A 25,677-nucleotide genomic window follows, 5' to 3' on the forward strand; every position below is an offset into this window, starting at 1 on the left:
TATCCTTTCTGTATACATTATACTCCCCAAATTCCAGTTTTGCATTCCATTAATGCCGTGTGACACCACGTCTCTGATATCCCAACAAAATCTGCCTTTGATGTTCTGAGCAATACCTCAAATTCATCAAATTTATTTATCAAACTCCTAGCATTGGTGTACACGCAAGTATACATGCAGCTGTTCCTATTCTTAGCTGCCCTAACACAACCCATGTGTTTACTTGTACCGCAATGACTCTCAGCAGTCTCTGAAATACCCTGCATCTTGTTTTCCAGGCTGCTACTCATTCCAATAGAAGCAGTGCAAGAATCACTTTCATTTCTGCCAGTGGCTACTGTTAATCTATTAGTCCTTGTATCCCCCAAGCTAGCAGTTTTCCGCCCCACCTAACACTGCCTCGATAGCATCAGCAAATATTCTTGCACCCTTTCTATTTAAGTGTATCCCATCCCTGAGAAGTAGTCTCTCCTTTTAATAAGTACAGACCAGGCCGAAAAAAATTCTACCCCTTGAGCCGTGCACAATCTTTCCAGGGCCGAATTGATCGACATGGCTCTCATCATATACTCCCTCCTATTGTGTCTGGGTTGTGTAGCAATCTGAAGAGAACCATCAATAGTTAATCATCCATATCTAGTGTGCCACTGTAATTCATCCTTTTTCCTTTTAGCAAAGAATTCTTTTCTACTTTTCTTAATGTTCTTTGCTAAAGACTTCTTTTAACATGCCTTAAGATGTTACAAGAAGTCTTTAGCATATCAAGAAGTCTTTGATAATACAGTGACTTGATTGCACACTACTTTATACTTAATATAGGTCTCTCTGTCCGCTATTAATATATAAATTATCACATGCATTTTCTTCTCTGCCATTAGTTTTAACAGTTAATTTGATATGTTTAAGTCTGAACTTTGAACATATATCTATTAGTTGGTATAAAATGTTTAATAGTTTATGATTACCTCTCTGAACACTTTCCATTTGGCATTTGCACTTTTTTTTAGTTGATCTCACTGAAAACAGTTTAAAAAATGTCTAAGCCCATTATAATCACCTTTGTGAAAACAAAATCCCTTTCCTTTACACATGATAATTATTGATTAAATTCCACACCAGTACACCCTGATCACTGCCACCCAGTGATTTCTTTACCAGAATATTCTTATGCAATAATCACATCTAGAGAATTGTTTTCCCCTGGATAAGAAAAAAGTTTTTTTACTCTTAGCATGCTCAAAATCGAGTTTGTATTCATTTATAGCTGTTTTATAACTGTTATGAGCTGTTTATTAAATTGAATATTTATTAAACAAAAACTACAACTCATCAGATATAGATACAATACAGATACAGCTAGAAATAATAAGTCACATCCAGTTCAGTGAATCACAGTATGATGAGCCACTCAGTTCCTCATCCATATATCAGTGTGGGATGTAATGTGAGTGACATCACATAGTAAGAAAAAAAACCAGTGAATGAAGGCAGCATACTCAACTGTGTGCAGGGTGCTTACTGTAGGAATGAAAGACTAATGCTGATAGAATGAATGATATTCACATTCAAGTACGTGCGCTAGCAAATAAACTGAAAGATAATGTTTCCGACTGCTTAAATATAAAAATAAACGTGATAAATGTAAAAATAAGATAATGCCTCTTATTATATAACTTCCGAAGGTAAAAAGAAAATGGCTGTAAATTTTCCACTGTCTTCTGAATTAATCCAAACACATCCTGCAACCAGTCAGCATGCATTTACTGTCCAACATCAAACTCACAGAATCAACTTTTCTTCTTCATTTATCCCTTCAACTTCTGTTTTCTGGAACGACCTTCATTCACATATATTTCCTGAAAACTACACTCTACAGAAATTCAAATCTAATGTCAACAAGTATCTTCAGTCTTCTCAACCTTCAACCCATGCACAGCACCGAGTACTATAGGTTCTAATACCTTTTGTGTTCAGGTTTTTTTATAAAAAAACATTTAAGAACACATCTTAAATAATACCTTATTTAAAAATATATCGCTATAAAATTTTGCAATGAACTCCCTACACATTACATTATTTCTTATAAGGAAATTGTTTTTTTAATGCATTTTTGCTTTGAATAGCACTTTTTCAGCATTTTCTCGTGTAAAATGAGGAATTCTCAAGCATGACTTCTTTCATATTATAACTTTTTTTTTTTTTTTTTTTTATGTTTGCAGTTTGTGAATGAAGCATATGAACATGATCTCCAGCAAGCTATTCTTCTTAGTAAGCTAGATTATGAAGAGAAAAAAGATGTAAGTTTTTTATTTTAATTTATATTAAATACTTTCTCTTCAGCTTGCTATTCTAAATTTCAGTTTTTGATTACGTGAACATCCAAATATTAAAAGAGGTTGTTTATGCATGGGTACAGCACTTCCATCATTTCTATTACTTAGGTAGTGTGAATGCATCGTTTGAAGTATGGGTTGTCACTATTGCAACAAAGGGTACCTGCCTACCCACCAATGAGTAAGCCAACAAGCTTCGAAATGGTGCCATCTGGGTGGTGGCATCCGCCAAGAATAAGTCACATTAGTCTTCTCCACTGGTGAAGCGTTACTTATTCAAAGCAGTACAATGCCTCGGCAAGTCATTGTGAAGGTGATCACAATATGAGATATGAATAAACAATGCATTTGTACTACCTGTGTAGTAGAAATGATGGAAGAGCTGTACTCATGCATAAACAACCTCTTTCATACTCTTAGACATTATCAAGAAATATTTTTCAATCCAAATATTGTAATATCAGCATAGAGAAAGATGTAAAATACAAAATATTAAAAGTTAACTTGCGTTCCATTATGAATGCAACACAAGTTAACTCTTTTTAACTGTGAATCTTTTTGTGGTGCACATAGTTGTCATTTTCATTTATAAATTATATAATAATAAATAATACTAATAAGAATGATAATTGAGGCTGTCTCAATATATCAGTATTTCATTTAATTTTATCAACATATCACCTTCCTCATTTTCATTTCAAATGCAAATTATGAACAAACTCACACTCTGTGCTGGACAGTTTCCTTGTTTACATATATCATCATGTAATAAGTCAGTTTTTAACTTTTTAACCCTTAAATTATTAACATTATATGCCTTACATTGACTCACTGTATTCTTTATTATACTGTCATTGAGTTTCTGCTGCACCTTGTCGAAACATGTGTCTACAAGTATTATTTCTTTGAGTTGACATCAATAATTACTCCATTTCTTAAAACTGAACCTATAGACCAAGATCCAGTTCAGTATCCAAAAGCCTTTAGGGGTCATATAATAATATGTAAGTTTCTTATCTTAATTAATATTAAATACTTTTTATTAAACTTTCTCCAAAGATCAATAAACTAGAGTTAACTATTGTTAACCAGAGAGAGAGAGAGATTGCTTCTACAGGGATGGGGTACACTTAAATAGAAAGGGTGCAAGAATATTTGCTATTGAGGCAGTGTTAGGTGGGTCAGAAAACTGCTAGCTTGGGGGGGGATACACAGACTAAAAGATTAACAGTGGCCACAGGCAGAGGCTAAAGTGATTATTTCACTATGACTGCTTCTATTAGAAGAGTCATAGTGAAACAAGAAACTACATGGGTAATGTTAGGTTAACTAAGAGTAGCAACAGGTGCATGTATACTTGCATGTACTCTAATGCTAGAAGTATAGTTAATAAATTTGGTGAATTTGAAGTGCTGGTCAAGACATCAAAGGCAGATATTGTTCTGATATCAAAGACGTGATGTCACACAGATGTAAGCAGTGCAAAATTGGAATTTGGGGAGTACAGTGAGTACAGAAAGCATAGACAGGACAGGAAGGGAGGAGGGGTTATGCTGATAGTTACGAAACAAAAAATCTATGGAAGTGCATCCAATTGACATTGGTGGACAGTGCAATGTTGAGTCAATGTGCTGTGACATAAGGACTGGGAAAGGGAAAATGAGAGTAGGTGTGTGTTATAGACCTAATGAATCTTATGAGTACAATGAGCAATTATGCAGAGAAATAGAGTGGGCCAGTAAATCAGAATGTGGGGGATTTTAATTTTCCAGATATTGACTGAAACTTGTGGTTTGGTCACTCGCACATTAGCAAGGCTTTTGTGGATTTATTGGATGACTGTTTTCTATAGCAGTTTGTTCAAGAGGTAATCAGAGGGAGTAATACTCTTGATCTGATTATCAGCAGTGATTATTCATGCATGAAGAATTTTCAGCTAAAGGAACCACTGAGTGACAGTGATCACAGTGTACTGAGGTGGAATTTACTTAAAGATGTAACTACCGTCAAGGGTTTAACCTTGATGGTAGTTACATCTTGAAGGGAAGGGTTTTTGTTTTCATAAAGGTGACTACAGTGGTCTCAGACAGTTTTTAAATTCTATACAGTGGGATCAACTGATGATGTTACGAATGGTGAATTCTGAATGGGAAGCCTTCAGGGACTAAATCTTGGAGACTACTAGGGTTTTCATTCCAACTAAGAAATACTATTCAAGGTTTAGGCCTAAATGGATGTTAGATGAATTAATGAGGCTCATGGCAGAGAAGAAAAATGCATGGGATGCATATAAATTATCAGACGCAAGCCTATGACAGATATAAGCTAGTCTGCAATCAAGTCACAAAGGAGTTTAATCAGGCAAAAGTAGATTATGAGAAATATTTGGCAAAGGATGCAAAGAAAAACAACAAAGACTTTTTTACTTATGTAAACTCTAGAAGGAAAGGGATGAATCAGATTGGTCTCCTTAACATAGATGGTTTGACCAATGGTGATAGTGCTCGGGTAGCTGATAAACTGAATGAGTATTTTGCATCTACATTCACACTTGAATGAGTTATTCAAGGAGAGGAATGCCAGAAGCTTATCAAACTCTAAGAGGGAACTAAGTGATTTTGTAATAACTGGGAGCAAAGTGGAGGAGAAATTGTTGAAGTTAAATATAAGGAAGACACCTGGGATGGATGGAAGCTATCCACTTATATTGAAGGAGGCAGTCAGAGAAGTTAGCAAACCCTTAGCCATAATTATGAGAGCATCCTTAGAGTCAGGGAGGTACCCATTGACTGGAGATGCGCAAATGTATCCCTAATTCACAAAACGTGTTCAAATAATTCTAGACCTGTTAGTGTAACTTCTGTTCCAGGGAAATTAATGGATTCACTGGTTAAAAAATCATTGCAGGTTCATCTAGACAAGACTACAGTAGTAGTTAAGACAAGCATGGGTTTGTTAAAGGGAGGTCTTGTCTGACCAATTTGATTGACTACTATGATGTGGTCACAAAGGAACTGGATGCAAAAAATAATTTTGATATCATATACTTTGATGTCAGGAAAGCTTTTGTAACTGTTGCACATGGAAGACTACTATACAAATTGGAGCAGTATGGCATTAAGGGCAAGGTACTACAATGGATAAAGGGATGGTTGAGTTGGAGACAACAGAGAGTGGTAATCAATGGACACTGCTCTCCATGGGACTAACCTTATCAGTGGAGTTCCCCAGGGTTCGGTGCTGGGCCCATTGTTGTTCTGTGTATTCATCAATGATATTGATGAGGGTATATCAGGTTTAATGTACACGTTGCAGATGATACAAAGGTTAGCAGGGTCGACAGTAAAGACAGCAGGCCTGTCAGTTTAATTGGATCTAGAAAAGTTTGCCAAATGGTCTGAGGAGTGGCAAATGAAGTTTAACATTGACAAATGCAATGTACTGCATATGGGTAGTTGTTGTTGTTCGGTTTTTAGGAGCATTAGCGGCCCCGGGTGCCAAGCGTTATAGTGATCAAGCGATTCTCAGTGATTTCTAGAGCGTTTTTCTCAAAGCTGCAGTTTTTGTTCAGTTAAAAAAGTTTTCTTACGTTTCATTAAATACTAGTAAACTTAGACTTACGATCTGTAACTAAGTTTCAGAAAGGCAAATCACCTTTCTTTTTTCCTTTTAAACTAATATACTAACTTTTATACCGCTTGGTCACTCTAGCGGCACTGCTCCTGCCTCCCCGTGGCGGGGCCGGTAACCTGGGAGAAGAAATCCCCTCTCCCGGGGCTGAAAGGAGCAAAGATGGATAACAATACGTTCCCACCTTTAGAGCCTCCAAGCTCAAAACTAGCGACAAAACACACTGATGATGACTTCTCCCAACCCAAGAGGTTGAAAACAAATCCTCAAGAGGAGATACCAGCATTTCTCATACTGCACTCTACATCAGACCAGCCTTTAAGTAAATTGTCTCCATTCCTTGTGCAAAAATGCTTAGAGGCTGTGGCAGGTTCACCAAAATCAGTAAGGCGACTCCAGTCTGGGGATCTTCTGGTAGAGACCATGAAATCCCAGCATTCTGCAAAGTTATTAAATCTGACAACTTTCGGCGGACATCCAATAAAAGTCACTCCCCATGCCACCTTAAATTCCTCCAAGGGAGTAATTGCAGAATGGGACCTATTAACCGTATCAGAGGAGGAAATAGTCAAAGAGCTACGAGAACAAAGAGTCATCCAAGCCAGGAGAATCATGACTCGTAAAGATGGTACTCTCATTCCAACAAGGAGCATAATCCTCACTTTTATCTCTCCCATCTTACCGACATCTGTCAAAGCAGGCTATCTCCATTGCCGTGTCCGACCCTACATCCCAAACCCAATCAGGTGCTATAAGTGCCAAAAATATGGACACTCTCAGACTGCATGTAGAGGTGAGGTAATATGTCCTAACTGCGGATCGAAAGACCACAACCAATCCGATTGCAATGCTACCACTCCTAATTGCCCAAATTGTAAAGGTAATCACCCAGCTTTCTCCAAAATATGTGAACTATGGAAGCAAGGGAAAAAAATACAGAAATATAAAGTGGAAAACAAAGTCACTTATTCAGAGGCGAGAAGAGAAATAATCAAAATGGAACCAAAGCGTACGTATGCCACAGCTGCCAAACAGGTGCAATCAGTAAGTATCCAAACGGACATTACAGTTCCTCCTAATACATCTGTCGCGAATTGGGCACGATCCATACTCACTTCTCCCAAACAGTGTTCTTCACAACAAACAACTGAACAAGCCAGCAATACTCCAATCTCCATTCCAGCCGATGCGTCAACAATGAAACCAAAAGCTACAGAAACCCCAATGGTGCATCCACGGATTTCAACGGAAATGGATATTGATCAGGAGAAAAATTCAGATGATGGAATTTTAGAACTCCACGCAACTGATGAGATGGACACAACACGTCCTTTCTTTCCTAAGAAAGACAAAGTAAAAATAGAGAGGTATAAACAAGCTACAACCAAAAAATTGTTAGAAGCAAAAACAACTAACAAGAACGCATAATGGAAAGAATTCTTCAGTGGAATTGTAGAGGCTTTCGTAATGCAAAAGATGACTTGCATGATCTCGTAAACCGCTATGAACCAGCATGTATATCCCTACAAGAAACCTATTTAAATCCACAAGTGTGTCCTACCATTAAAAATTATACCATGTTCAGAAGAGATAGGAGTATCGACTCACCGGCCTGTGGAGGCGTGGCGGTTCTTGTTAGAAATAATATTCCGTCTAAACCTGTTGCTCTTCAGACTCCTTTTGAGGTAGTGGCAATGCGCGCAGAAATTGGCATGACTATTACAATAGCATCAATATATATTCCCCCAAATTCCTCAATCTCCTCAGAAAATCTAGAAAATCTAATAGACCAGCTACCACCTCCTTTCTATTTACTCGGAGACTTCAATGCTCATCACTCGCTGTGGGGATCTCCAACAATCGACAAAAGAGGTAAACAAATAGAAAATCTTCTCGATGTGTGCCAACTTACCCTTTTGAATACTGGAGAGCCTACCTATATACATTTTTCTACAGGATCCATGAGTGCTATAGACCTTTCAATCTGCTCTCCCTCCATATGTACTAATACAGAGTGGTCTGTTCTTGAAAATCCACTAAATAGCGATCATCTACCAATTCTCTGCAAGCTGCAAACACGGGTAAACTCCCCTTTGCCGGGTCGCTCCAAATGGAAATTTCGTAGGGCACACTGGAATAAATATGCTTCAAATGTTCAGTTAGATGATGAAATAATTCAACTTCAACCCATAGATTATGTCACACAACATATAACTAATCAAATATTACAAGCTGCCAACTCTACAATACCAAAGTCCTTGCCTGGGAAACGCAAACACAATAATTACTGGTGGAATCCGGATTGTACATACGCTAAACAGAAAAAAAATAGGGCTTGGAATTTGTTCCGCAAATTCCCCACAACCAGTAACCTAATTAGTTTTAAAAGAATGAAAGCTAAGTTCCGCCAAATAAGAAGGAAAGCAAAAAGAGAAGCATGGATTAGCTTTTCCTCTAGTATAAACAAGGACACAGCTATCAGACTCATCTGGAAGAAAATACAAACAATTGATGGCAAATATGTCCAGTCCCCGGCCTCAATATTAAACTGGAAAGGAAAGGAGTTGTCCTCTCCGGCAGAAATTGCAAATGCCTTAGCCGAATCATTTGCCAGTATATCAGGCATATCCACCTACAATCCAATCTTTCAGAAAATTAAAAAATCATCAGAGCAGCATAAGATCAATTTCTCCACTAGAGTTTCACACCCGTACAACCAGCCATTTACATTAACAGAACTTTTAGGGGCACTCAATAAAACTTCCAGTAGTGCTGCTGGTCCAGATGGGATCTACTACATCATGATAAGCCAACTAAACAACAGAACAAAAAGGGCATTGTTAAAATATTACAATCGAATATTTCTAGAAAATACTTACCCAAACTCCTGGCGTCACTCAATTATACTAGCCTTTCCAAAGCCAGGAAAGGATCGCAGCTTTCCACATAATTACAGGCCGATTTCACTGACCAGCTGCTTAGGCAAAGTCTTGGAAAAAATGGTTCACAGGCAGTTAACGTGGTTCCTGGAAACTAACAACTTGCAAAATAACAATCAGTACGGGTTTCGAAAGAACCGGTCCACGTTAGATGTAATGATAAAAGCAGAAGCAAACATCCGAAATGCCTTCATAAGGGGACAACATCTGGTCATGATCAATCTTGATATTGAGAAAGCCTTTGATAACACCTGGCGATACAGTGTACTTCAAGATCTTCATTCTTTTGGCTTGAGAGGTCATTTACCCCACTTTATACAAAACTTCCTATGCCACAGAACATTTCAGGTTAGATACATGAACAATTTATCTAAATCATTTGAACAAGAGGAGGGTGTTCCTCAGGGGTCCATTCTTAGTCCGACGTTATTTTCAATAAGAATTACAAACATGACACAGGATGTACCTAATACAGTAGAATCGTATATGTTCGCTGATGACCTCGTTGTTTCTTGTCAATCCCAAACCATGAACACCATTGAAAGACAGCTTCAAATTTCCATCGCTAAAATTGAATCATGGACATTGCGGAATGGCTATTCCCTATCAGAAAAGAAATCTAGTGCAATTCATTTTTGTAAAAAACGCAAACTTCACCCGGATCCAGAAATATTTTTAAAAAACAACCTGATTCCTGTCACTAACAATTTCCGTCTGTTGGGGTTATATTTAGATAACAAACTTAATTTTGCTTCCCATATTGCTTTCCTTCGAACTACATGTCTTAAAAAACTGAACATCCTGAGAGCAGTCTCTGCTAAGTCCTGGGGTGCTGACAGAAGCTCTCTCCTTCATCTGTATAGAGCTTTGATAAGATCACGATTAGATTATGGATCACCTGTCTATGACTCCGCTAGGAAAAGTTCACTATTACGTCTAAACACCATACAGCATAGTAATTTTAGGATAGCTGTGGGAGCCTTCAGAACATCTCCGGTCCACAGCCTGTATATTGAGGCCAATGAATCCCCTTTGCATCTCAGGAGAAAATCCTTATTGTGTAATTATGCAGCAAAAATTAAAAGCATGCCATTCCACCCTAGCTGGCAGTACCTGTTTGATCCTCAATATGTTGAATTATATCACAATAAGCCTAATGAAAACCGCCCCTCAGGGATTCGACTGCAAGAACTCACGATCAGTTGGGATCTTAAATTTCACAACATATTCCAAGACATTGCTACTCCTGAAACTCCCTGGACTGAACTCTCACCTCTCTGAGACAATTTCTTTTCAAGATGGGGAAAATCCTCTCTGGCAAATATAAACTATCAACAGCTCCATAAAACTCATTTGTTGGAAAACTCAGATAAAGTACCTATCGATACTGATGGCCCCAAAACAGACGTAGCCGTTGGTGCTGCAGCAGTTTCTTCCGCCTTCTCAGTTGCTGTGTCTCTTCCTACGGAATGCACTATCTATACTGCAGAATTATTTGCAATTAAACTAGCTCTAGATAGAATACACAACAGCTGTATAAAGCAATCTCTGATATACACAGACTCCTTAAGCGCAATCACTGCCATTCAAACTACCATGTCGCCCTCTCATCCAATTCTTAAAGAGATACGGTCCAAGTTATTTTACTGTAAAAAAGCCAACCAGAAGGTTACCTTCTGCTGGATACCTGGTCATGCAGGCATTCCAGGTAATGAACAAGCGGACGCCGCCGCCGCTAAACACCCTAACTCAAACACTTCCATTCAACAAACAGTGCCCTACACCGACTACAAATCCATCATTGAAACATCATGTAGGAAGCAATGGTCTGACCTCTGGAAAGCTCAAATAATTAATAAACTGTTGCAGATAAAAAAAGAGCCAAAATTGTGGACATCTAGTATCAGGAAAAGCAGGCGACAAGAAGTAATTCTAGCAAGGCTCCGCATCGGACACTCACATCCAACTCATCTGTATTTGCTTACGGGAGAGAACCCTCCTCAGTGTTTGTTGTGCCAGTCGCAGTTGACAATATATCATATTCTCATTGAATGTCCCCAATTTCAACTACCAGAAAATCAACCTTTACCTCCCTATCCCATTTGAAGGAACCGATATCCTTATTGCAGATTCTTGGCAATGATGCAAATTTGGAGGAACTGTTTACTTATTTGAAACAGATAAATCTCTATAATAGCCTATGATCACAATAACATGAGAAATTTGTGATAAGCAAATATCGAACAGGCACAATATGGCCCAAGAGGCCCTTGTGCCAGAAAACCCAAATACAACAACAACAAGGAGCATTAGCAACTAAGGCCATATTGCTCCGGGATATGCGATGGTTATTCCCTGACCTTTCCACATCCTCTGTATTTGGTGGTGATGGGCTCGCACCCCGGTCTAATTAAGAAGCATGTGCTACGCACTGCTGGTCCTTCCCACCTAGCTACGAAGATGCCGCATTTGGGTAGCTGTAATCCAAGAGATATGAAGTTCACTGAGAAGTGCAGACAGGCTGCCAGAGCAGGTCATGGAGTCTTTTCAATGATGTATAGGAATTTTGCTAGCAGGGACAAGTAGGTGATTATCCTGTTGTACAAGGCAATGGTGGTACACAGCATTCGGGCCACACCTAGATACTGCATATAGGTTTGGAGGCCACATTTTAGGAAGGTTGTAGAGTTGCTAGAACGAGTACAAAGAAGGGCAACAAGATTGATGAGGGGAACAAAGGGATGCTCTTACCAAGATAAGCTTTACTTCTGAAAATTGCAGCGCCTGGAGCTTAGGCACATGCGATGTGATCTGATTGAGGTGTATAAAGCCTTGAATGGGTTGAGGAAGCTCAGTGCTGATGAGATTCTTTCTCTTGCTCGGAGGCGCCTCCGTAGCCAGGTGGGAAGGAGCAGCAGTGCGTAGCACACGCTTCTTGATTAGACCGGGGTTCGAGCCCGTCACCACCAAATACGGAGGATGCGGAAAGGTCAGGGAATGACCACCGCATATCCCGGAGCAATATGGCCTTAGTTGCTAATGTTCCTAAAAACCAAAAAAACAACAAAACAACAATCTCTTGCTCGGATTAAGAACCTGAGGGGGCATAGATTCAAACTAAGGAAAGAGAGTTGTAGATTATATGTGCAGACGTTTGCTTTAGCCAGTGGGTGGTTGATTGCTGGAACAGACTTCCATCTCTTGCTGTGGAAGTTGATAGCTTAAATAAATTTAAGGCTGAGCTGGACAAGCATTTGAAGTTAATAGATGAGTGAAATGGGAGGGGTTTTTTTTTTTTTTTTTTTGCTGATGCTGCATAAGCTTGTTTTCTTGCATCATGTGCCTCTGCTAATGCTAATAAAACAGAGCTACTGTGGTGCTGAATGAATTCTACATTTGTCTATTGAGTCTCCTATTGAAAGTCTCAATAGGAGTCTCAATAGATCACAGTATGGTGGTTGCTCTTCTAAGCACAACACCCAGACCAGTACCTAGGTTGTCTGCAGACGATTTGGTGCCCGCACGTCACACCTGAATGGTGCAGCATCGGAAGCAGCAACCTCATGGTCTCAACAGCTGCCGTGATGCTCCTGTTCTAGCGATCTCATTGCCAGAGTGATCGTGCCATGGCAGCATGAAAGCAACTCTGGCTAGCATGGCCTTTCAATGCGCGAGGCACGAACAGTGTCGTTGCAGTGGCTAGACGGGATTCTGACTTAGAGGCGTTTAGTCGTAATTCCACGGATGGTAGCTTTGCACCACTGGTCATTCGACCAAGCACAACTTTTCCATTGAATTTGTCCATAAATGGGTAACATAAGCCAGAATATCACCATTGGATTGACACTGACAGAATCGATACTGGCGATCGTTGATCAGACGGAAAGTTTCTTGGTAGTTTAAGAGTTGGCAGTTAATTGATTTCTCCATTACTTTAGAAAGAGTGGAAGTAATTGGCAGTGGGACGATAATTGGATGGGAGGGATTTGTAACCCTTTTTAAGAACTGGCTAGATATGAGCAAATTTTCAAGCAGAAGGAAAAACACCTTTGGAATAAGAAAGTGAAAAAAGGAAGCAAAGAACAGGAGTAAGTTCAGGAGCACAGGTCTTGTGAACAAGTGGAGAAATACCATCGGGACCTGGGCCTTTCTTAGCATCAAGATTCGTCAAAATCCTTCAGACATCCTTTTGACGGAGACCACAGGAGGCATTGTCTGGAGCATGTTGGGAATGGTGGAATGTGTTTTACCAAGATCATTAATACACGAGTTGGAAGAAAAATGGGATGCTAGCAGGTCAGCTTTATCCTTGGCTGAAGTAACAACAGAACCATCTGGTTTTGACAGAAGTAGGAGCAGAGATGGGCAAAAGTTGCGGCCAATAGCTTTGTCAAGAGACCAGAATGTTCGGCTACCATTAGCGCAAGAAGCAAGTTTTCTACTCTTAGCCTGTTCAAAATCTAGTTTGGACTGATTAATAACTGCTTTACAATTGTTGTGAGCTTTGGTGTAGGCAGAAAATGAAACTGAAGAATTGGAAACAAGCCAATTACGATATGCAACGTTCTTCTCTTCAACAGCCTTAGCACATTTATTGGAAAACCAAAGTTTAGATAAAGGACGAGATTTTAAAGTGGAGTGTGGAATAAAGGATTCCATTCCTACAAGAATAATTTCGCTGACACGATCTGAGCAAACGTTGACATCAGAAGTTTTGAAACAGTAATCCGACCAAGGAAAGGAAGAAAAGAAATCTTGCAGGTCATCCCATTTTCCATTCATGTAATGCCAAACAATATGGTGTTTGGAATAGCCATGAGATAAAGGCTCCATTGGAGAAGAGACAATCACCAAGTTGTGATCTGAGATGCCTAAAGGACCACTCACTTCGACCGTGTACTTAGAAGGGTTGTTTGTGGAAAAAAAAAAAGATCAAGTGTGTTGGCTGTATGGTTAGGATTGTCCGGTATTCTTATAGGTAAATGAACAATCTCTGCAAGGTCATTAGTAATTGCAAAAGAATCAGCATCTCGACCAGCTGAGTCAGTGTGACAAGAAAACGGAAGCCAGCTGGAGTTGTGAACATTAAAATCACCAAGGAAAATTACCTCACTGTTAGGGAAGTTGGACTGGGGAAAGTCAAGTTGCAAAGAGAGGAAGTCAAAGATCTCCAAGTGATTAGTGGAGTTGGGAGAATGGTAGAGACAACAGATGAATTTGACACAGTGAGAGGCGCCTCCGTAACCAGGTGGGCAGGAGTGGCAGTGTGTAGCACATGCTTCTTGATTAGACCGGGGTTCGAGCCTGTGACCACCAAATACGGAGGATGCGGAAAGGTCAGGGAATGACCACCGCATATCCCCGGACCAATATGGCCTTAGTTGCTAATGCTCCTAAAAAAAAAAACCAAATAACAAATAACAACGACACAGTGAGGTATAGAGATTTTAAGCCAGAAGAGATTCCAAATCACCAAATCCCTGACAGGGAATATCGGAACGGACATATGCACAAGTACCACCTTTGAGGCAAAAGGAATCACACAGCGAATAGTTTGGGCAACTGAGATGAGCAGTAGTTGAATCAACCGATAACTGAGATTTTGTCAGAAAAAGTACATGGGGTTTGGCAGACTGCAAGTGGAAATGGACATTGTTGAGATTAGAATTGAGACTACGTATATATTTGTGTAATGAACTTGGAAGTGTTTGGGAGGTTTAGATCTTTTCGCAGATAAGCTTACTCTATTAGTTTGACAATTTGTCGATCAATTCGGCCCTGGAAAGATTGTGCAAAGCTCAAGGGGTAGAATTTTTTTCAGCCTGGTGTGTACTTGTTAGCAGGAGAGAGTGCTTCTACAGGGATGGGATATACTTAAATAGAAAGGGTGCAAGGATATTTGCTGATGCTATCGAGGCAGTGTTAGGTGGGTCAGAAAACTGCTATCTTGGGGGGGGGATACAAGGACTAATAGATTAACAGTAGCGACTGGCAGAGGTGAAAGTGACGTATGCACGGTATTTCAGAGACTGCTGGGAGTCATTGCAGTACAAGTAAACACATGGGTTGTGTTAGGGTAGCTATGAATATGAAGTCATGTATACTTGCATGTACACCAATTCTAGGAATTTGGTAAATAAATTTGATGAATTTGAAGTATTGCTCAGAACATCAAAGGTAGATATTGTTGGGATATAAGGAATGTAGAATGTAGAAATTGGCGAGTACAATCTGTACAGCAAAGATAGACAGGATAGGAAGGAAGGAGGGGTTATGCCATTAGTTAAGAAACACAAAATCCAAGGAAGTGAAGCCAGTCGATATCGCTGTACAGTGCAGTGTCCAGTCAGTTTGGTGTGATGTAAGCATTGTAGGATCAAAATTGAGAGTAGGAGTGTGTTATTGGCCTAATGACTCTGATGAGTATAATAAGAAACTGTACAGGGAAATAGAGTGGGCCAGTAAATCAGAGAGTCTTATAATGGAGAGTCTTTTAATTTCCCAGATATTGACTGGAATTTGTGGGTTGGTCACTCACACACTAGCAAGGCTTTTGTGGATTTATTGGATGATTGTTTTTTACATCAGCATGTTTGCGAGACAAATAGAGGGAGTAATACTCTTGGTATGATTATCATCAGTGATTCTTCATGCATTAAGAATCTGCAGATAAAGGAACCACTAGGTGGCAGCGATCACAGTGTACTGAAGTGTGATTTACTCAAAGAGGTAACTACCATCAGGGGTAAAGGGAAGGGTTTTTGCTTTTGTAAAGGCGACTATGGTGGTCTGAGACAGTATTTAATTTCTATATGGTGGGACCAACTGATGATGTTACCAGCAGCAAATTCAAAATGGGAAGCATTCAAAGAATTTATCTTGGAAGCTACTAGGCTTTACATACCAACTAAGAAATATTGTTCAAGGTTTTAGGCCTAAATGGATATCAGATGAACTAATAAGACATATGGCAGAGAAGAAAAATGCATGGATACATATAAATTAATGGGTGACATGGAAGCCTACAATAAAGAGAAGCTGGACTGTAACCAAGTCACAAAGGAGATTATGCAGGCAAAGGCAGATTATGAGAAATCCTTGGCAAAGGATACAAAGAAAAACAACAAAAAGGTCTTTACCTATGGAAACTCTAGAAGGAAAGGGATGAATCAGATGGGTCCACTGGATATTGATGGTTCAACTGTTGATGATCCTGCTCTGGAGGCTAACAAACTAAATGAGTATTTTGCATCTACATTCACCCATGAGAAGTTATTCAGGGAGGGGAATGCCAGAGGTGAGTTAAACTGCGGCAGTGAGCTAGATGATTTTGTAATAACTGAGAGGAAAGTGGAGGAGAAACTGTTGAAGATAAACATAAAAAAGGCACCTGAGGTGGACAGGATCTAATCAGTTATATTAAAGGAGACAGCAAAGGAAGTAAGCAAACCCTTAGCCATAATTATGAGAGCTTCTTTGGACACAGGGGAGGTACCAATGGACTGCAGATGTGCAAATGTGACCCAAATTCACAAAGGAGGATCAAAGGGTGACACAAGTAATTATAGACCTGTTAGTTTAACTTCTGTTCCAGGAAAATTAATGGAGGCACTGGTAAAAGAAGCACTGCACGATCATCTAGACAAGACTTCAGTTATAGCTCAGACACAGCATGCTGTGTTAAGCATGCTGTGCCCATGTTAAGCATGGGCTTGTTAAGGGGGAAGTCTTGTCTGACCAGTTTGATTGAATACTATGATGTGGTCACAAAGGAACCCGATGGAAAGAATAATTTTGATATCACACATTTGGATCTTAGAAAGGCTTTCGATACTGTTGCACATGGAAGACTGCTGCACAAATTGCAGCGGTGTGGCATTGGAGCCAAATTGCTGCTATGGATAAATTGATGGTTGAGTGGTAATCAATGGACACTGCTGATCTTTGACTAATGTTATTAGTGGAGTCCCTCAGGAATCAGTGTTGGGTCCATTGTTGTTTACTATATTTATAAATGATACTGATGGTGGTATATCAAGCTTAATGTCCAAGTTTGCAGACAATACGAAGGTTGGCAGTGTTGTTAAGGACACTAATGACAGTTCGCTGCTGCAACAGGATCTAGAAAAGTTGAGCAGATGGGCTGAGAGGTGGCAAATGAAGTTTAACATAGACAAATGTAAAGTACTACATATGGGCAGCAGTAACCCCAGAGTGACGTATCAACTCTGTGGTACTACACTGACAATGGTAGAGAACGAAAAGGACCTGGGGTAATTGTGCAGGCAGATATGAAGTTTTCTGAGCAGTGCAGACGGTCTGTAAGAGTAGCTCATAGTGTCTTGTCAATGATATACAGGAATTTTTCTAGCAGGGATAAGGAGGTGATTATCCCCTTGTATAAGGCAATGGTCAGGCCACACCTTGAGTACTGTATATAGGTCTGGCGGCCTCAATTTATGAAGGATGTAGGGCTGTTGGAACGAGTACAGAGAAGGGTAACAAGATTAGTGAATGGAACAAAGGGTTGCTCTTATGAAGAAAGGTTTAAATTTTGCAAATTAATGTTTGGAGACTAGGCACCTGCAAGGTGATCTGATTGAGGTATATAAAGCCTTGAATGGTTTGATGCTGATGAGATTCTTCCTCTTGCTCAGAATAATCACCTGAGAGGGCATAAATTCAAATTGAGGAAAGACAGATGTAGGATAGATGTGCGGAAGTTTGCCTTTAGCCATCAGGTAGTTGGTTGGTGGAACACACCTCCATCCTTTGTAGTGGAAGTTGATATCCTAAATAAATTTAAGCCTGAGCTGGACAGGTATTTGGAACGAAGGAGGGGTGAAATGGGAGCAGTTTTTTTTTTTTTTTTTGCCGTTGCCCCATAGGCTTGCTTTCTTGCATCATATGCCTCTACTAATGCTAATGCATGGTGTGTTCACTAGTTAGAAAAAGTGGGGGGAGACATATTGTATGCAGTAATGAAATTTTTGGTTATGTTGTACACATGGTAAGAATATACCGAGATCCTTGACAGTGCCTCCCTCATACACACTACTCGGACTCCCTCCAGTCACTATCTGACAGAGTAGATCCAGCAAGATTATACACTAGCTGAACCGGAAGCCTCCTAAAGAGTTACCAATAGGTTCGGTCCAATGTACTAACTAGTGGCCGGCCTGCGAACACCGTTTTAGAGCTGTACCCTCGAAATGTAAGGAAGATTGGATCTCGCCATGATGTTCATCATAACCTCAAAAGTCATCAGTCATACTGCATGATGGAAGAGATGGGGGAAGGGTTGACCGGAACTTAGCTCTGGAGATTAAACATGGGTTCCACCACTTCAAGCCTCCAATAAATGAAGTGGTGGTATTCACCGGTTGATGAGCTACCACCTAGGATTGCCTGGTAACACAGATGGGCAGCATTCCTCCATGTGGTGTGTGCGCCACACCTTGACCTCTGCTTATGTTGGTTCACCCCTGGGTGGTCACACAGTGTGTTTGTGCATTGAGGTTATACCCAGGATTACTAACAGTCCCACCATGGTGAGGGTGCAAGCAAAGGATTTGGCTGACACAGACCATTTTGACTTCGCTGAAATTGGGTACACTGACTTGAATGTCATCCGAATATCAGTTCCATCAGCATTTTAGACTCCCACGTTGCAAGTACAGCTTGTCTGGCATATTTGAGAGAATGTGACAACCTCAAGGACCAAAATTTAAGCCTACTAAATTCCCAATTGAAATTTAAAAATTTCTTACCATGGGAGTCCACTAGTTTACTATAATTAACTATAATTAAAACGCATATTTAAGCACATTTTTCATGAGCGTTGATCATCATGTCCAACTAGTAAGGCAGCCATATTGGCTCTCTCACGTCAAGTAGTGAACAGACATATTATCGTTGGCATTGAGTAATTAACGTGTTGAAACACACGAATAGACCCATAAACCAAGTGGCAAACCTCGCCATGTTGTTCTTAGTTCTTAAAAGCCTTGTGATGCAGAAAATCTAAGCTGTAGCACAGGTTAAAATCACTAATTTATACTGAAATTAACGGAGCATTAATTAGCACGTGCACACTGAACGGCAGCCATATTGGAGCCCCCCAATATTCGACTAGTGGTTGTAATACTGATTTTTGATAAATACGCAAATTGGCTTTAATGTGACTGACCCCTTTCTTCCAAGTATCCTCTTTATATGAAAAATATTATTTTTGTGCAGTCTGTGATGGTAGAATAAATTCTCGCCAAATGTCCAGAAGTCCACCAAGATACTCTGCAAAAACAATTAGATGCTCTTCTTTCAGTCACACACTTGCCACCATGGTTTGCAGGTTTGTGCTGTTTGTGCATTGTGTTTACTCGTTCACATCCGTTCCTGCTATAGCTGCCACTGTTATTATGGAGTCAAAATGGCCATCATCATCTTCTCCAGCACCTGCACCCCAAATGAAAAGAAAAAGGATCTCCTTAACATTGGAAACCAAGTTCGAAATATTATGCTGTGCTAGGCTGGTGAAGGATCAATAGCGTAGCTACCCTTTTCGGGCCCGGAGGCAAAGAACATGTTTGGGCCCCTACTTAATTAATTAAAATTGCAAAAACAGGAGACAGCCAAAGACGCCGGGCACAGAGGCAATTGCCTTGCCTGCCTACATGGTAGCTACACCACTGTGAAGGATCCTCAGCCCTAGAGTGGATTTTTAACCAGGGAAGTCTACTGTATGTAACATAAAGACGAATGCCTATAAAGTTCGCAATACTGTGATGCATTCTACCTCTCTGTCTGCCAGGATAACCACATGGGTTGGAAATCCACTTATAGAAAAATGGAGAAAATGTTCTCACTGTACATAGAGCATGAGGCAAAGAAGGAAACATGCTTGAGTCACCTAGTGCTTAGGAATAAAGCTCTCAAAATTTATGAGCAATTTTGTCAAGAAAATTTTACAGAGCCAGAACCATTTTATGCAAATAATTTTATGCATGGTTCATCAGAAAAACTGAGCAATTTTGAATGCTAGGTGAATCAGTTAGTGCCAGTCACGAAGCTGCAGCTAAATTTATTGATGAATTAAAAACACTCAGTAATGAAATGGACTATAACCACAGTAAGTATTTAATGCTGACGAAACAGGCTTATTTTGGGAGTGGATGCCATCAAGGACATCAGCAAGGAAGAAACAGTTTCTCCGGGGTTTAACGTGCATAAAGATAGACTGACACTCTTGCTATGTAGTAACACTGCAAGTGATTATAAGATAAAGCCTCTTCTTGTTTACCGCTCACTTAATTCCCGTCCACAGAAAGATTGTTGTTGTTTGAGAGCTATTGGCACAAGAGCAGTTTAGGCTGTAATGCGCCTCCTCAGAAAGAGTTAAGCAAGAATATGTTACCAGTCCACTGGATGGTAAATAAAAGGGCTTGGGCCACTCGACAAGTCTTTGAAGACTGGTCTACTTAATGTTTTGCTGTGGAAGCTGAGCATTACTGTAGTGGTACCTTCAAAGTTCTGCTTATATAATGCTCTGAGGCATACAAGATACCCTGACAACATCAATCCCAACATTCGTGTATTGTTCTTTTTTCCCCGGCACAACATCTATCTTATCTTATCTATCATCTCCTAGGAGATGATAGATAAGATTTGTCAACCTTCAAAGTGTACTATCTACATAGGACAATGCGCCAGTTCCTTGATGCAATGGATGACTTTGACAACCTGGAAAGTAAGCCTACTGTACACGAGTGGTGGAAGAGCTACAACATCCAGGGGGAAATTGACAGCATTCAGGCATCATGGGAGGAGGAGGAGCAGTCAACTCTGAATGCTTCTTCCTGGAAGTCTCTGTGGGCTGAGTGTGTGAATGATTTTAATATGGAGGTCCGAAGGAAAGTGGGTGGTGAGGGGGTCTCTGATAAGAAGAGCCGAAGGTGGATGATCTAATGGAAATGACTCAGGAAAATAAAGACTACAAAGAAGAAGAACAGGATGGAGTTCAACAAGCAAAGGATTTTGCTACGAAGCAATTGTCTGCATTCTTCTCTCAAGTTGAAGCACTTATATAGGCAATAGCAAATGCAGACCACAGTTATGAAAGAAGCCTACATTTTAAATGGCAAACCAGTATTATGCAGTTCCTCAGGCCACAGTCTTTATCTCCAGCTCCAGAGACATCATCTCTACTTTCAACTCACACTGATGAGGCAAATGCTTTATCAACTCTGATGTCTTCAATGTTGTGTAGCCCACCAGAGATTTTGCCACTTCATGTAACCCTGTCTCATTTTCCCAATTCAAATTCAAACCCAGATGACCCTGCATCACTGTAAGATACATAATCTTCCATCATCAGCACCAAATCTCATTCCTCTGAGTCTTACTGTCTACCTATTTTGGTGAGTGTTGATTTATTTTTAGTTAAAACAATGTCCCAAACGATGTATGTTAATTAATGTTAAGTTAATTAATAATGTCCCAAACAACATTTGTTAGCTTAGTGTTAATTCTTAATGTATGTTAGCATGTATTTATTGGAATAAAATGCATTTGGGCACTACAGTTAACACCATTCCACACAACTCTTACATAAAGTAGGGGATGCCTGCATTTTATTTTTTATTAATTCACAGTTTTCTGGCAGTTGAGTCCCTAAGTTCTATCAGAAGTCTGTAACACTTCAGCATATCTCTGTGCTTTTAAAAATGAAAAAACTACTATGACAGCCCCAAAAAAAAAAAACCCATTACCTTCCGTGGTAACAGCATAGCCTTAAACTTCATTATTGGGTGTGTCTATTGCATTGATTCATGTTTGGATTCAAACTGAAAGTGCTGGACCCATGATTCATCATCATCATGATAATCCTGAATTTGAATTGATATAAATCACTTTACAAACTGGTGACCTTTTGTGCACCAGTTTTTCAGAATTCTATAAAGTATTGGAAAACAAATGTATAACTTTTTTGGCAATATGTTAAAAAACAAATGCTATGTTGTTCAGGTTAGTTTCCGGCTTACTTATACTTATCCAATGTCATCCCAGCTTCTTGCTGGGTCAATAAGGAAACCAGTCTGCTCCATTTAACTCTATCTTCCCACCATTTCTCTCCTTCCAGCTTCTCCTAGCAAATGCTGCCTATTCTCTCCACATCACTCTTCACTCTTCTTGCCATCTTCTTCTCAACCTTCCTCTTGGTCTTCTATCCTCCATTCTCTTTACATGACCAAACCATCTCTGTTTGGTCATGTAAATTTTGTTCCTCTCAGTCATTTCTTGTAATCGTTCTTCTCTCACTTTCTCCCAAATGGCCATGTTTCTTATTCTGTCTCTCCTGGCCTTTCCACACAGAACTCTGAACCACTTCATTTTCATCACCAGCTTTCTGCTTATTTCTTTTTTAACTTACTTTATAACTTACTATATACAAGGATGTTTTTGAATTATACCAACAGAATTATGTGTATAGTTTTACATGCCAAAGCTAGCAAGAGGTCATATAAACATATCTCCAAATTTGAATGGTCACAAAACTATGGCTGTCAGAATTTTGAAAAATGGCTATGGAGCTTTTTTGAATAGTCAAAATAATAAATAAGGATAAGCAGACAAACTGAGTAAAATGTTCATGTATACTAGGTATGTGTCTGCTTATTATTTCTGTATTATTTTATTATTTTAATTTTTTCTAAGTTTAAATGCTCCACAGCCATTTTTGTTTTTTTAATACAAACAGCCATAGTTCAATAACTGTTCAGAATCAGATACACTGTTTATGTGAACATTACTTGTTTTTGCACATAGAACTACTGCTATACATTGTCAGTGTAATTCAGAAACACCCTGCATATAAAGCAGATTCTTTACTGTCATACTCAGAAGGTAGTTAAAAAAAATCCAATATAGACTTTCTTAATAGTTTAACAAAGGCATGAACATGGTCAACACACAGTGAAAACTCCAGAAAGTTAAAAATCATTAAAAAGTTTACCAATTTTGTCATTGGTATAGTCTTTAGCACTAAATCACAACAATCTGCACAAGTTATCACAAAATGATCCAATTTCGTAATACCTACCATTCAGAATCTAATACCTTTCACAGTATTTTTACAAAAATTAAGACTAAACCTCATTAGCTCATCTGCAAGTGCCTGAGACCACTGTAGTCAGCTTTACGAAAACAAAAACCCTTCCCTTTACCCTTGATGATAATTACATCTTCAAGTAAATCCCACATCAGTAGATGTCATCATTGTCACCTAGTGGTTCCTTTATCTGCAAGTTCTTAATGCATGAATAATCACTGCTGATAATCAGATCAAGAGTATTACCCCCTCTGGTTGCCCATCCAACATGTTGCTGCAGAAAACAATCCTCCAATAAATCCACAAAAGTCTTGCTAGCATGTGAGTGACCAAGCCACACGTTTCAGTCAATATCTGGGAAGTTAAAATCTCCCATTATAACACATTCTGATTTACTGGCCCACTGTATTTCTCTGCATAATCATTCATTGTACTTATCAGAGTCATTAGGCCTATAACACACTCCTACTTTTATTTTCCCTTTCCCAGTGTTTATGTCACACCAAAATGACTAATCATTGCACTGTCCACCCATGTCAACTGGATGCACTTCCTTAGATTTTATGTGTTTCTTAACTAACAGCATAACCCCTCCTCCCTTACTACCCTGTCTGTCCTTTCTGTACACATTGTACTCCCCAAATTCCAATTCTGCACTGCTTATATTTGTGTGACATCATATCTCTGATATGCCAACAATATCTGCCTTTGATGCCTTGATCAGCACTTCAAATTCATCAAATTTATTTACTATACTTCTAGCATTGGTGTACATGCAAGTATACATGCACCTGTTCTTACTCTTAGTTACCCTAACATAGCCTATGTATTTACTTGTTCCATGATGACTCCCAGCAGCTCTTGAAATCCCCAGCAACTTTCTCTCTAGGCTGCTGCTCATTACAATAGAATCAGTGGAAGAATCACTTTCTCCTCTGCCTGCGGCTACTGTTATAATAATAAGTGGGCCTAGCACTACTGTGCAGAGAAATGTTGTGCATGGTAACGGAATGTTTATTATCTAAAAATTATGAGTAAGTTAATGATAATAATAAAAAGTAAGTGTTAAGTTTGAAGAGGGGGATGAGTGTTTAGTCAATGTTTCAAATTCTACTTTGCCTTCTCTTCTGAGCTAGAATATCGAAAAGAAAGGAAGGAGGGAAATATAATGAATATCTAGAAATATATGGAGTAATATTTTTTGCCATCTTGGGGCTGGAGTAAAAAACCAGGTAAGTGAGCCCCACTTACAACTGACTAACATGAGATGTACCACCAAATCGATTGTACATTCCTCTAAAGACAATGACCCACTGTTCTGATTTTGATTGCACTTCATGTAGTGGTCATGGTTAGGTTGTGTTTTGAATCTGCTGCAAGGTCAATCCAGGTAAGCTTTTGTACTTTGTATAATGCATTTATCAGTAGACTCACTTACCTGAGTTTATAAAAAATATTTCATATATCTTTAGATGTTTATTATATTTTCCCCCATTGTTTTTATATAGGTCTAGCCCAGGAGATGAAGGGGAAAGTGTTTTTGGAAACATCAGCTAAACTAAAAAGTACCCCTTTTGCTTCACTTAAATTTTTATTATTACTAATAAAGATTAATGGCTGTAAAGCCTCAAGCTATGAAAAATATTCAGACTGTGGTATAGCATGTGCATCATTTTACATCATCTCATGTGAAATCCTTCAGAATAAGTTCACTGGCTTTTATACATCGAATAAGTAATACTAAAACTCCTCCATACTGCTATTTCTTGTTCTCAACTGAGAATAGCATTAGCATTAGCATTAGTAGAGGCATATAATGCAAGAAAGCAAGCTTATTCAGCATCAGCCAAAAAAAAAAAAAAAAAAACACACACACCACTCCCATTTCACCCCTCCGTTCGTTCGAAATACCTGTCCAGTTGAGCTTTAAATTTGTTTAGGCTATCAACTTCAACAACAAGTGATGGAAGTCGGTTCCACCAACCAACCACCTGCTGGCCAAAGGCAAATTTCCGCACATCTATCCGACATCCGTCCTTCCTCAATTTGAATTTATGCCCTCTGAGGTGATTATTCTGATAATCACCTCAGAGGAACTGTTACTTATTCTGATAATAAGTAACAGTTTCCACTTTAGCTGGAAATTTAGCCATAATTACAGTATTGGTTAAAAGTCAATTTGTAATAGTGAAATCAAAGTGAAATCCATTAGAAATTCCTTTAATTGGGTACTCCCAAAGATATATGGAATGGATAGCACTATTCTGGAGGCAGGGGTGGGTGGGTAGAGTGCAGCTCTGGGTTAGGGTATTAAAAAATACAGAGCACTGCAGCAAACAAGTGCTGAATGAATGAATGGCACAGGAAACTACTGTATTTAATTACTGCTGGCAGCTGGATTTTCTATGCCACAGTTATGATAAGCCATGCATTTTTGTGGTAGCATACAGACTCAACCTCCTTACTTTTGGCTGTATATGCTAATCAGTAGATCATGGATGGCCCAAACATTATATCAATTGTATGTATCAATTACCATTCTTCAGCCCATCGAACTAGTTTATCTAGAGTTTGTTGAAGTAGCATATCTTGATTAATGTCATTAACCACCCTTCCCATCTTTGTTTGTGCCGACCGGGCTAGCCGAGTGGGTAAAGTACCTGCCCGG

General features: G+C 39.3%; 1 protein-coding gene across 2 annotated transcripts in view; it reads left to right on the forward strand.

The window, feature by feature from the left end:
- Positions 1-25,677, forward strand: part of LOC150089395 (G kinase-anchoring protein 1-like) — a 199,828-nt gene that overhangs the window by 41,961 nt on the left and 132,190 nt on the right. Inside the window, exon 3 of one of the 2 annotated variants that reach the window (XM_090368564.1) lies at positions 2,220-2,297. The exons of the other annotated variant lie outside the window; for it this stretch is intronic. Within the exon in view, the coding sequence (XP_090224690.1) occupies positions 2,220-2,297 (78 nt within the window). The remainder of the gene's footprint in view (positions 1-2,219; positions 2,298-25,677) is intronic. 2 annotated transcript variants of the gene reach the window in all.

Source organism: Mastigoproctus giganteus, chromosome 2, assembly GCF_048544385.1.
Source record: "Mastigoproctus giganteus isolate SK-2022 chromosome 2, ASM4854438v1, whole genome shotgun sequence".
Classification (NCBI taxonomy): domain Eukaryota; kingdom Metazoa; phylum Arthropoda; class Arachnida; order Uropygi; family Thelyphonidae; genus Mastigoproctus; species Mastigoproctus giganteus.